The sequence below is a fragment of the Camponotus vicinus genome, unplaced genomic scaffold (assembly GCF_025532165.1).
Source record: "Camponotus vicinus isolate PSW18456_S1 unplaced genomic scaffold, iyCamVici1.0 SCAF_1, whole genome shotgun sequence".
In the NCBI taxonomy this organism is placed as follows: Eukaryota; Metazoa; Arthropoda; class Insecta; order Hymenoptera; family Formicidae; genus Camponotus; species Camponotus vicinus.
In genome coordinates, this window is record NW_028141945.1 from 26,159,871 (window position 1) to 26,174,144 (window position 14,274).

At 26.6% G+C, this 14,274-nt stretch overlaps 1 protein-coding gene and 1 long non-coding RNA gene across 2 annotated transcripts; both read right to left on the reverse strand.

Moving 5' to 3' along the window:
* Nucleotides 1–6,582: 6,582 nt before the first annotated feature.
* On the reverse strand, nucleotides 6,583–12,715 carry LOC145959891 (uncharacterized). Its single transcript, XM_083079108.1, has 7 exons — nucleotides 12,296–12,715; nucleotides 11,877–12,104; nucleotides 11,262–11,420; nucleotides 11,016–11,174; nucleotides 10,651–10,874; nucleotides 7,244–7,403; nucleotides 6,583–7,017 (listed from the first exon to the last, which is right to left on the reverse strand). The coding sequence occupies exons 1-7, from the start codon at nucleotides 12,537–12,539 to the stop codon at nucleotides 6,884–6,886; spliced, it is 1,308 nt and encodes a 435-aa protein (XP_082935234.1). The 5' UTR covers nucleotides 12,540–12,715; the 3' UTR covers nucleotides 6,583–6,883.
* Nucleotides 7,901–9,914, reverse strand: LOC145959893 (uncharacterized). Its single transcript, XR_014435216.1, has 4 exons — nucleotides 9,746–9,914; nucleotides 9,377–9,551; nucleotides 9,045–9,199; nucleotides 7,901–8,625 (listed from the first exon to the last, which is right to left on the reverse strand). It is a non-coding gene; the product is annotated as an uncharacterized LOC145959893 (long non-coding RNA).
* Nucleotides 12,716–14,274: the final 1,559 nt, after the last annotated feature.

The window sequence follows — 14,274 nt, forward strand, 5'->3', positions numbered from 1 at the left end:
GGCTGCCCCTGTCTCAAGACGAGACAAGGTACCCTCGATCAAAACAAAAGGACGATATAATGATATTATATCTCGTCAACTCTCTCGCATTTCCATTATCGCTTACACATTTGTAAAAATATTAAAGATAGATTTTCCTCATGAAAATGCATTTTATTTTTACTAAGAAAACTTGTTTTTTTAAATAAATTAATTTTTTGTATGATAAATATTTTGTATGATGTGTAAAATAGCATTATTATATCATAGATATTATTGCAAATAAAAATTATTTAGCTGTTACTGCATTACAAAATCGATCACGTAGATTGCCAATTTTGAATTTAAAGGTGTCATGTGCCAAATTGATCGAAATATTTGAAATTGTTATTAAAATAATTATAAGCTTTGTCAAGTAAGCCTGGAACTAAAGGGGTTAAAACCAAAGTAACATACAAAAACTTGCCCCGATCGCATAACTCATATATTTTTATTAACATATTGATAATCATTTCTAATAATAATTTACAAATTTTAATTTCAGATATATAATTCGTGAATCTTGATTTTAAATATTTATAATATTCATTAATAAAAATTTATGAGTTATAATTCAGGTACGCCAAGTTTTTATATGTCACTTTAGTCTTAACTCGTTTAGTCCAGGGCCTAATTTCAAAACAATTTCAAATATTTCGATGAATTTAGCACAGAACACTTTTAAATTCAAAATTAGCAATCGATGGCGCATTAAAGGTTAGATGAAGTTATAATTTACTATTTGCAAGAAAATCTATAACATAATAGTGATATTTTATATATTATACAAAATATTTTTATTATACAAAAATTAAATTTATTTTAAAAATAAATCTCTCCTAATAAAAGTAAAATGCATTTTAATTTTATGGAAAAAAATCTGTGTATAATATTTCTGTAAATATAAAATTAATTATATTCTGTAAATATAAATTTATTATATTATTATAAATATATTATTTCAAATTACAATTAAGGAAGGTCTGATTTTTTAGCTGGTTGAAGTTTGGAACGTTCCTGGAGCGATTTTTAGAAAGTACATATAAATAACAAAATACATCATATATATGTAGAATAATACAATATAGTACAGCATAAAACATAATATTTCAATACGCCCTACGAAAGATATCCTTATTATCGAAAAATCACCCTTTAGATAACGAAAAAAATTCTAGCTTCGTCAAAAAATAATTTCTCCCATTTCTACTGTCACACACGGTGACTTTCAAGTGCCACGCACAAAATGGGGCCGATATCGGCCCGATATACCTTGCGGAAGACACCCTTACTATCGAGAAACCACCCTTCAGATATCTAAAAAATTCTAGCTTCGCCAAAAATAATTTCTCCTATTTTTGCTGCCACACACGACGACTTCCAAGTGCCACGCGCAAAATGGAACCGATATCAATTCATATGAAGACACTGTTGTACGCCGTAAATGTTGATAAACTTTTTTTCATAATTTTTGTCAGAAATTTTAAGTATATAATATATGTTTAGTACTCGATATTAAGACCGATATCAGATCGATACATTTTGCGGAAGACACCCTTACTACTACAAGTGGCATGCATCAAATGGGACAGCTAGAATTTTTTTAATGATTGGAAGGGTGCTTTTTCGATAGTAAGGGTGTCTTCCACAGGGTGCATCGGGCCGATATCGATCCTATTTTGCGTGGCATTTGGAAGTCGCCACGTGTTTTCTGGATAGCTCAGTGGTCTAGAGCAGTTGCCCGGAAAGCGAAAGACTCGCGTTCGATTCCCGATCCAGCCACTTGCGCCTCACATATTTTTCTAGTCTGCGAATATTGTTTTCTAGCAATTATTCGTTAGGCTGAAAAATGTGTGAATGCTCTCTCCACAGGATATGCGTCAATGCCGTTGCCACGGATGGATTCTGTCGCTCGTTGATCAAATGGGCGTAAAGACACGTCCGACCTCCTCCCACATACATCCCTATCTTTCTCTGGCAGCAAAAATAGGAGAAATCATTTTTGACAAAGCTAGAATTTTTTTAGTTATCTGAAGGGTGGTTTTTCGATAATAAGGGTGTCTTTCGTAGGGCGTATTGAAATATTATGTTTTCTGTTGTGCTATATTGTACTATTCTACATATATATGATGTATTTTGTTATTTATATGTACTTTCTAAAATCGCTCCAGGAACGTTCCAAACTTCAACTAGCTGATTTTTTCTTATCTTTATTAGAGGGAAAATCGATAGTAGAAAAGATCAAAAAGTAGAATTCAATTCTCGAATATATTCTTAAGTTAAATTGAATATTTAAATCGTAAAATTTATTTAACAAGATTAAACTATATTAATATTCGGATATTAATATTCATCTATGTCAGTTTTTTACATTTGTGTGATTAAATATACATAATAAAATGTAAAAATGTCACGAACGGCCTCCGCGAGTTTGCCAGCCGAATCGGATAACCGCAATCGGGATCAGGTCTCAGGAGAACAGCAGTGAAAGAAAAAAATAATATCTTTCTAAATCTATAAATGAACAAAGTATTTGTATGTAAAAAAGATAAAGTTGTTTTCACTCCATATGAAAAGAAAAACGATATATATAGAATGATATAAGAAACGATATAAAAAGATTGAATATAGATTTCAAAAAAATATTTGTTATATTCATAAATTAAAATTGAAAAATTTATTGTAGAGTTTATACTGTACAAAGCCGAGCTGCGAATACGGACGTTAGTTTACTTGGATGATTTTTCGCAGATCATTATATATTTCGTGATCATATATGATTCATTAGTTTATTTAATTTTTCTTATAATAATTATTAATTATAATAAATATAATATAATATTATAATAAATATGAGAATAAAATTAAGTGCCAAGAAACACGATACGATTACAACTCCAATAAGATAAATATGATCTCTCTCTCTCAGCGCATATACAGGGTGAACCATTTTAATTAACGCACGCAATTATTTCGGAAACAAAGCATTTTAGAGAAAAATGTTTAATAAATAAATATTAATTAAATAGTTAAATAAATATTTAATATTAATATTTTATATGATAATAGTAAAAGTAATAAATATTTTAAAAACACTTATTTAATCTAATTAACTTTTAAATAGATATCATACGATGTATGGATATCACACACATTCATGATAATAATAATATTAATATGTTAAATGTTTATTATGTTTACCGCATTCTTCAATCGAACACATGATTGCGTTCGACAGCGCCAGTAGTACCTTAATCTACCGCAACCTACCATGACAAAAAACTGCTTGCAGTTGCCGAGTAATTATCGTCGCATTGTCGCGTCGTCGCGTCGTGTAATAACGTGTCCGCGCGTGTTTCTTTCATCGAGTGATTTTTAATCGCCAACAGTTATTATTCGACATTGATTAATAGTGATTAGTGATAGAGTCATTAGTAAATTTCTCGTCTCATCGAGTGATAAATAAATGTGATTACGTTAAAGTTTATAAAAGAATACAGTTCATGAAAGAAGAAAAACTTTCAGTTAATAATTTAGTGTGGATTTCTTGTCTTTTGCAACGTGATATCTACGTTAAATTTGAGAACGTACGATCTATTGGAAAATTCATTTCTCCTTCAAGCAATTACAGCAATACATCAAAAGTCATCGAACAAGGTAATAATAACTATTTTTTGACGTTATGTGAAAACAGATCTCGGGAAGTCAGAGGGACAGTGTGTCAAAGGAAATTCGTGAAAAGAGAGGGGTTTTTAGTGGGTAGGGAGTACCGAGTTGGTAATTCGACTTGGTACTCGAGTCCCACATAACTCACTGGATCGACCGGTGGGTATGCATAAAATGCATTTCCCCTCTCTCGTAAAAAAAAAAAAAAAAAAAAATTACAGGTGAGTGAGCGAATGAGAGAGAGAGAGAGAGAGACAGACAGACAGACAGACAAAGAGAGAATGTATGTGTTCGCATGTGTGTCTGTATGTGTATAGCGACCAGCTGATCGCAGCAGGCGCCCCGCGTAAGCACCCGCGTCTGACGGTGAATCGCGCCACCCTTGCCTGCCTCTTGTATTCGACCCGTCATACGTTAACTACTTCCTTTAATAATTCAAAAACTAAGCTTCGGACGAAATTTTGCCAAAGGAAAAATCGTCTTAGAATTTGGTCAAGATTATGTTTTTGCAAAAGCATAAAGTTATTTAGAATCACCCTGTATATATATATAGGTATATGTGTGTGTGTGTGTGTGTGTGTGTGTGTGTGTGTGTATACACATCCGGCATCAACACATACCCATTCCTCGTTGTTTGTTATAAAAAATTTCATAAGTTTATATTACAATCGCAACTTTTCTTCACTTTTACATATACATATATTACACATTTATTGATATTTTTACATTTATTTATTAATATATTTATTTTATATATATATTTTTTTAAATTTTATTTTATATATTTTATATATTCTATTTTCTATTAGAGTAACTGCGTGTAATTTATTTTCTATGTTTAATAAAACACATTTGTGTTTAATCATTTTAATTGATAGTAATTTATACGATGCAATAAATCCATTTCCACTAAAAACGCCTATTTGCATTGATGAGAGTGGGTAACCAAAGGCCTCACGTTGATTAGCCATTTCATATCCCAAGACAAAAATTTCTTTAATCGTAATAAGACCACTTTCGTTTCTATTATATTTCTTCATAATTTGTTTAATGACGAAGATTTGTGAATTGTTTAGTAAAACGGTGTTATCAGGATTAACTGATCTCAAAGTAGAATTATTCATTTTAATTGAGGATATAATTTTATAATCATTTCCATCATAAGTAAATAGTCCAGTGCCATCATCTATTACACAGTTTGACATATAATTTTTTTAATTTTTAAACGATTTCCAGATTTTAATTCAGATAATCTATTAACTATTTGAGTTAATGGTTTATTTGGAGATTTGACTAATTTTTTAAAAAGTCCAATGTAGCTTTTACTCCAAAATGCTGAAATGCCACTTAACGGAATGTTATGATTTATCACATCGTCTGCTATGAATCAAATTATGCATACTGAGAACTTGAGAACTTTCTCCATACAGTGACGGTAATAATATAAAAAATTGGGTTAGCAAATATTTAGCATAATTACAAGTGGTCAACGATAAGTCACTGCTATTTAATATACGACATGCTGCAAAGAATAGTAAAAAATGTCTGTAATGATGATCAGATAAAACACCTTTTAAGACGACAGAACCACAGTACAATAGAAAAAATCTAAATGGCGTAGCTTTCCATCTTGAAACGAGATTAATATCAAATTTTTTTCTTTGGAATTCACAAAGCACATCAGTTGTAACATTTAACATTATTCTGTGGAAATTATTGATAACTGTTCGTTTTAGTCTTGCAGAGCTTTTTTTCACAGTCCAATTTTCTATTAAATATTTCATCACTCCGAGATATAACAAATGCATAGAATCTAAAACCACATCATTACCCAGCAAACACATTTTTATAACTATGTTATAACGATTACTTAACTCAATGTAACCGAATATAACAAGTTATATAACGAGATTATAACATGCAATATGCTTGTTCCTTGTAATTTCCCACTCAAGGAAGTAACAATGTTATGTAACAAATATACATTTAATTGTGACAATTATATAAACGTAATATTATCGATACATTTAGAATATAAGTGTAATAAAATTAATATATAATATGTTACTGCTATATTACTTTAATATTTACATAGTTGTTATATAAATATTACATCATAATTTTCAAATCTTTTTGAACACACATACACACATGCACGCACGCACACACACACACATAAAGATTTGAAATTATGATGTAACAATATGTAAATATTAAAATAGTAGAAGAGTTACATATTATATATATATATATATATATATATATATATATATATATATATTAATTTTATTATACAATTAATGTATCAGTAATATTATTTCTTATGTAATTACAATTAAATGTGTATACATATACATACATATATTGCACATTTAGAAAAAAGTTGGAATAACTCAATAAATGCAAATTTAATAGGAAAGCCATGTTTATATTGTGTACGCTATATTTGTATTCAAATTCTACATTAAAAGAAATTTCGAAAATTTTTTAATACCACGATTTTCTTCTAAATGTGCGATATACATTTAGAAGAAAATCGTGTATACATATATATATATATATATATATATACATATATATATATATATATATATATATATATATATATAAATACATAATTTTGTTATAACTTTTTAATTTCCGTAAATGTATAAAAGATTGTGTATTAAGATATTATTATAAATCGATCTTAAATTGACTTATTTATAGTAAGATTATTATATAGTTAATAGGTTGTTATTTTTACTTGGATATTTTATAATTTTCAATCGGAATAGACGAAATAATAAAACTTCTCTAAATTGCTATATTAGTATTATTATTATATTATTAATATTTTGTGGATTACTGAACAATTGTACGTACGCAAAAACATAAAATTTATAAAATAAACAATACTTTATGAGTTCATACAACAATTATAATATAACGTATATATTTATATATTAACATATATGTTATATAAATATTTCTCAACAAAGTATAAATCAATGTTGTCGATTATTAAATCGTGGCCATTAAATCACACATTGTATGATTAAGCACTATGAAAATAAAGACTTCAAAACTGTATAATTATTATAATTGATCACATACATTTTGAAATATAAGCTAATAAAAATAAAATAATAAAGTCAATCATAAACAAATAATTATCTTCTCGTTTTTCTTTCCATATATTATTATGTGTGATTTTGTCTCACTTATTATTGTTATGTAGATCTCTTTTTTTTTCTTCTCGTATTGCTCGTTGCTTGGCAAATCTGAACCATTCCGCAGAGGTTATATCAAATTCGGCTTCAGTTAAACCTGAATGTACAGAACATATGACATCTGCAAATTAAATTATAACTTTATTAATAATATTAGTGCGTGCATGTGTGTGTGTGTGTGTGTGTGTGTGTGTGTGCGCGCGCGGATGCACGCGCACAGGTTTGTAGTAAGAAAATCACTTTAAATAATTAATAGTAGCTAATAATAAAAAAAAATATATATATTTTTTTTTAATTTAAGGCATAAAATTTAAGAAAACAGTTAAATAAACTTTTAAAATACTCACCACGTATAATCTTAATAAATGTTAAATTACATATTTTATAATTTGAGCGAATACCTTTCCAAGAACAGTTTTTAGCACATGTATTACTAATTGTTCGTTCTAAGACACGATGAATGCAAATTCGTGGTGTGTTACCTCCAATTTTTAAAATCAATTTTTTCTAAAATTAACAACCCACACAGCACATGTAAATTCCGAGAATGTTCTGAGAATATCACAAAAGTATATTGCGTATGTTCCAGGAACATTCGAAATACATACTGCGATATACTGAGTATGTACTAAGAATGCTACTATGTCCGATTTTTCCTGCTTCTCAGTACATACTGAAAATATCTTTTAGTATATAATAAGTATATCTATAGAATGTCTTGAGTATGACATTGGTATATACATATATGTACTAATAATGTACTAATAATATACTCAAGACATTCTATAGATTAACTTATATTTTCTATATTTTATATATAAATATAAATGATATATGTTACCGTAAACACCCCATATCCGTTTTTTCATATACTTACTAGTAAAAATATACAAATTTTGACTACTAAGTATACGGAAAAACAGATTTCGAGTGTTTACGGTACATATATATATAATCCATTTATATTTATACTATAAATGGATTATTGGTGTAAAATATTAACATTTTGTTCACATATAAAATCTTTTTATTCAAATTTCTTAAATATATGTTATAATTGCACATATATTATTTGAACATATAATTGCACTTTTATATTTTTTTATATAAACATTTTACTTATTATTATTTATTATAAAATTTTATTCTTTTATATATTTATAATATACTTTATATATATGAAACACTTTAACACATACTATTAAACATTTACATAAACATGACATTTTTATAGTTTATATGTTTAGCTATATTATATATATATTTAAACTCTAAAAATCTCGTCGGTGCGGACTCTGTCATTTAAAAATTGACAGTCCCAGCACCCACCGGCGAGATTTTCATAGAATTCTTCTTAATGAATATAAAAGAGTTTACATACATTATAACATTCACTAAAAAAATTTTAGTACTGATAAAACAAAAGAAAACTTAGGACAAAATTGTGTGTGTGAGTTTTGAAAAATGAATAAATCTAAAGAATAGCTACTTAAAATAAAGGACGGATAATCACCGTAATTATAAACGTTGTCAACAATAACTCAAAACAAATTATAAATTATAAAGATTCAAGAAAAGACTGAAGAAAAATTCAACGAAGTACTATTTTAGTCCTTTTCACTATTCAATGTTTGTCTCTGCATACGCTCTTTGGCATGAGCCAACCATATTTTTATTGGAGCTGAAATCTGTTCGTCTGTAGCATTGCTGTGCAATTTTCTTACTGCACCTGGAAAAGTTTTTAAAATTGTTTATGAATTATTGATAAATAAAATTTCTTTAATTTTTTTAAAATTTCAAGTTAAATATTGAAAAAAAAATTTCGACCTCATTTCTACAATATATGTATACAGATGAGCGTTTAAAACTATAAACATATAAAACAATTGGAACATTTCTAAGTAATTTAATAAATAAATTTTAGTTATTTTTAAATTCATTTTGCCTCTAACATTAGCATTAATTAGTACTTTCCAGTTAAATTATATATACATAATTATATATTTGATACGTAAACATTTTTGTAAAATATAAAATAATTTAGTGTAGTAGTGAATTTAAATAAGACTTTAGTAATTTTAAATCGTTTTACAAGTAATTGCAATAACAGCTAGTTTACTTACACTAAAAAATATCATTAAATCTTACTTGATTTGTTGTGATTTGTTGAGTCCGCAGTTTATATTTCCTTGTTTTAAATATATATTGTAAATATCCCACGTATATATATGTATATAATTTTTCTTATTTCCCAGAAAGTATTAGATCACGAAGTTGATAATAATGTTCTTTTTGTGCAAACGCTGTAACATATAATAATAATTTCACATAAGAATACATTTAATATCTAACATATATTTAATAAGCTCTATGTTGTTACTGCAATTAACTTTTAAAATCATTTTAAAAATTAATTGCAGTAATAACTTAGCTCTTACTTAATCGCACACTATATAATTAAAATATGTTATAAAACTCACTTGATTTTTGCGAATCCAGAGTTTTACTTTTATTTTTTACATATCCCATCTATATATATATATATATGTGTGTATGCGGAGATACTTTTTCTTTAGAAAGATTCTGCAGAGATCACAAAATGATAATTGATATAATATACGACAATTGATAATGACGTCCTTTTTTGTGCAAATGCTGTAACATAATAATAAGAATTTCACATAAAAATACATATTTTTGATACATTATAATATTCGATTGTGAGGTTATAATTTGCATTAATGAGGTTAATTTGTGTGTTTATAATTATGAAGTATTAATAAATCATTGAATAGCTTTTATAAAATACCCTTTTTACATTTAATTTATTTGAAAATAAAAAGGATTACCTGCGATTAATCACAATCGTAATATAATTGCACCAGATTGCACATAGCACTTGCACGTGGTCAGTGAAGAAGAAGAAGGAAAAGACAAATGACGGCAATAGCGGAAATTACGTATCCAAAATGGCATACATATCCGGTCATAAGTAAAAATGCGCGTAATTCAATAGTATATTATGAGAATATACGAAAAATAATATACTATAAGAGATATTAAAAGTACATTCTGAGAATATACGAGAATATACGAAAAATAATATACTACACAAGATGTTCTGATAATATCCTGTGAATATACGAAAAATAATATACTACACAAGATATTATAGAGATGTTCTCAGTATATTACGTACAGTACGTACATTCACAGAATGAATATAGAATATTCGTACGATATCATGTGCTGTGTGGGAATAAGTTTATATAAATATATCATAAAAACATGTACTATTTATTCATATCAGCTGTAAATTCATAAAAAAGAAGTAGCTAATAATATATATTGAAAAAATTTTTTGTAGAATAGAATATAATTGTAGCATAGAATAAAAATGGTTTTATGTAGAAAATAAGAAAAAAATTTATAAAAAGTTTTATAAAAAATGTTTGGATATAAATTGTTTGATTTATAGAATCAATATTAAATCTTTTGCAGTGAATGCAATTAATGGAATGAATAATATAAATATAAATCTTATAAGAATGTAAATAATATAAATATAATATAAATAATATAACTAATATAAATAATATAATTTATAAATATTATAAAAATGGTTTACTTTTTGAAAATGATATAAATAATACAAAAACCGCATTTATATCTTTTTTTTAATGTAAATAATATAATTAATAATTTAGATCTATATATAGATTTAAATAGTTACAAATGAAAAATGATAACTTACAAATTGCGATGCAGCAATGTTATTTGAATTAATTAAATCATCAAATTCTTTTATGGATTCTATTGTTTGGATTGGCAATAATGGTGTTATAATAACCATATCATTTTCTGTAAGTTCTGTATTATTATTATTTTGACAGGATTCCAATTTAGCCAATCTTTTCGATATATTTGTTAGCTCGAAATTGGTTGTAACATTTGCCCGTATAATTTTGTTTAAGCTTGCTGCAATTAAAAAGAAGCGTACAGCACGTACATATTTCATATATGATTATATAAATATTGCATAATTGACATTGATAAATAACAAATTGATAATTAACAAATTTTCAAAACATATAAAGTAGATATAATAATTTATTATACTTTCTATTCGTTCCAAAATATTGTAGACATCTTTTGTTGATGGAATCTCTAAAACAGGAATATTCTCAATATTCATAACGGTAACAGATGATGACGACTTATCAGGATATAAACTTTCCTTAAATTTTGTTTTTCCATTAGAATTACATTTGTTGATATCTGCAGATTACAATAATCTGTTTTAATATCTTAAACATTTATATAATTATACATTTATACGAACAAAATTATAACATATAAACGTACTTGTATATGATGGAGAAATTTCAATTTCAGGATTTTTAGAAGTAGAAAAATGTAGATTTTTTTCGATACTGTAGGTACTAACAGATTGGCATAAGGTATCTATTTTTTCTGTATTTTCAGTATATACAGGCATAGGATTAAAAGGAGAACGATTAATATCTGTAAACAAAGTAATCATAAAAAATAAATAACCATCTCAAATATTCAGCATACTATATGCGCAATACCACGTCAAATCAATAAGAAATGTCCTCGTATTTTTTAAATTGAACGAAGTTTTCTTTAGATGAAATGTATATAAAATAAGGAGATACGTTTTTTATTCGTTTGAAATAGGTTTTTGCAGAAATTATGAACAAAATTTTCGTAAAAAATGAAAATGTCAATTTTAAAAATTAATATCTCTGGTTATATTTGTTATATTTTATTTATAACTTTTGCAAAAAATATTTCAAACAAATAAAAAAATATGTATCTTCTTATTTTATATATATTACATATGAAAATGTTACGTTCGATTTAAAAAATACAAGATTAAAAAAAGTTTTTTGTCCGATTTGATATAGAATTATCCATATATATTTCAATTTCAAAGTAAATATACAAAACTCTTACTCTGTTTCAAATGTTTGGTTAATTTTTTGTTTTTTTCACTAGTATCATCATAATTTTCTTTGTCATTCTCTTCTTCATCATCTAAATCATCATTGTTTTCCTCGTGATTTTTCTCTAACTCTTTAAAAAAATGTTTACTTTTCCTTACATTTCTTTGTCCTCGGCCAAATTTTTCATCATCAGTCGTAGTATAGTAAGTATCTGTAGCTGATTTTCGTGCAAGTGACGCTACCAAATAATAATAATAATAATAATAATAATAATAATAATAATAATGTGTGTGTGTGTGTGTGTGTGTATGTGTGTATTTAATGTTAAAAGAAAAAAAAGAGATCAATCAAAATAATGAAAATATTGGAATTAAAAAATATTTTTATAAAACTATTTTATAACTAACTATTAACTAACTATTAACTTACAACAATATTTGGTCACCATAATGTGAAAAGTTGACCATGATTTCTTATCCGGTTCAGTTCGATTTTCAATTAGCGAACTGATATTTTTTGTGTTAGGCCACCAACAAATAAAATCATCTTCTTCATCTCCTTGTTGAATCCAATTTGTTGGAACCTCCGAGAAGGATTCATCACTTAAAAATTGTACAACTGCGTACAATTTTTTTTCGGACATTTTTTCTGAAAAAAAAATACATATATACATATATTACAGATTTACACAGTATAATGACTCAGCACAATATATAATCCATATAAATGCCCTCACAAGAAACACTATGAATTTTTGATAGTATAAACTCGCAATGTTAAATATTGTACAATATTTTTAATAAAGATAAAAGTACACTTCTTAAATTTGTAGTAATTTGCAGAACAATATACTATAGAATAATTAAAATTACTATGAAACTTGATAGATTATTTTATGAAAAGCAAAAAATGAATATGGAAGCACAAACAAATACTTATAATCGCCTTAATAATCTAAGCTACAGGTATAACATTCAAAATATATCCAATTAAAACAACTTCAATTAAAATCAGATCTACATAACAATCATATAAAAATTAATCCTAAAAAGTATCGTCGGATCATTCTTTAAAATAACACACTGAAATATTGTTTCTAATTTAATTAAGTCCGTTAAAAGAACACAAAATCATCGCAAGACGAGAATAACGAGAATCAAAATAATAATTATTATTATTATGTGCGTGCATGCAAAAGTGGAATTATAACGAATGTGTTCTGCAACTCAAGATGTTTTAATTTCAAACATTTTGTTTTTATATTTGTTGCCGGCAATTTTTCAATATTAAACGGACTTGTTTCCGTAAAAATTTGTATGCCCAGTAATTCTTTAGAATCACATGGAATACTAAAAAATGGTTCGGTAAGTAAAATTCGCTTTACATTTATATATGGAACATCATTATCCAAAATTATTTCTAAAATAAAAGCTAAAGAATTGTCGTTCAACAAACAACAATTTTCATTTTCTTTTGTGAAAATATTGAAGCCATTAAATTCTAAATAAGATATATCATTACTATCTTTAACTGTTCTTTTTAAATGAATAATAGGATATGATTTTAAATAACATTTTTCGGGTGGAAGTCGGTTTAATTCGAAAATTCGGTTAGAATATTCCTCTAATGGTTTGCCACAATTTTTTATTCGTTTTTTAATCTTTTGCATGTAATTTTCAAATTTAAAACAGCTGAAAGCGTCTAAACACCCTAAAGTTTTAACATCATTTGCAAGATGTTCTAAATTGTGAACATTATGTGAAAGATATTCAAGTCCAAAAGCATTTTTGTAATTTGAAATAAACCAGATTATCAAAGAATGTGCGAAATCATTAAGAACTAAACATCTTTCTGGATCTGCAAATATACGAATAGCTACACTTAATGATAAAAAATGATTATAATAATCATGAGACAAAAAGGGCTTTAATAAAATTAAACCTAAATAAAGCAAAAAAAGGCGAACTTCCGTAGCTTTCCAACTGTCAATATATAATAAACTTCTTGGTAATCTTGAAAATTCTTTAATTATAAATTTTCTTGTGTCGAGTAAGTGTTTGTCGATGGAATCAATTGCAGCATTAGATAATCTTATACCTTTCCTACCCCTGACATAAAATTGTAATAAACGTCTTGAACCCAAACAAACAAGATGCATGTAATCGAGAGGAATTTGTGAAATCATATCTATAGGAAGATTTTCTAAAATTGAATCACCTATATGATGCTCATCTTGATTACGACTACGAAATGATTCGTTCGTTCTTAATGTAGAATTAATTTCTGGGAATATAACTCGATTACATACGAAATCACCTTCTTGTGTACATTTTGAACATGAAAAATAACCTGTGTGACCCTTCGTACAAGTAATTAATGATTTTGCAGGAGCATCGCATAATATTGCA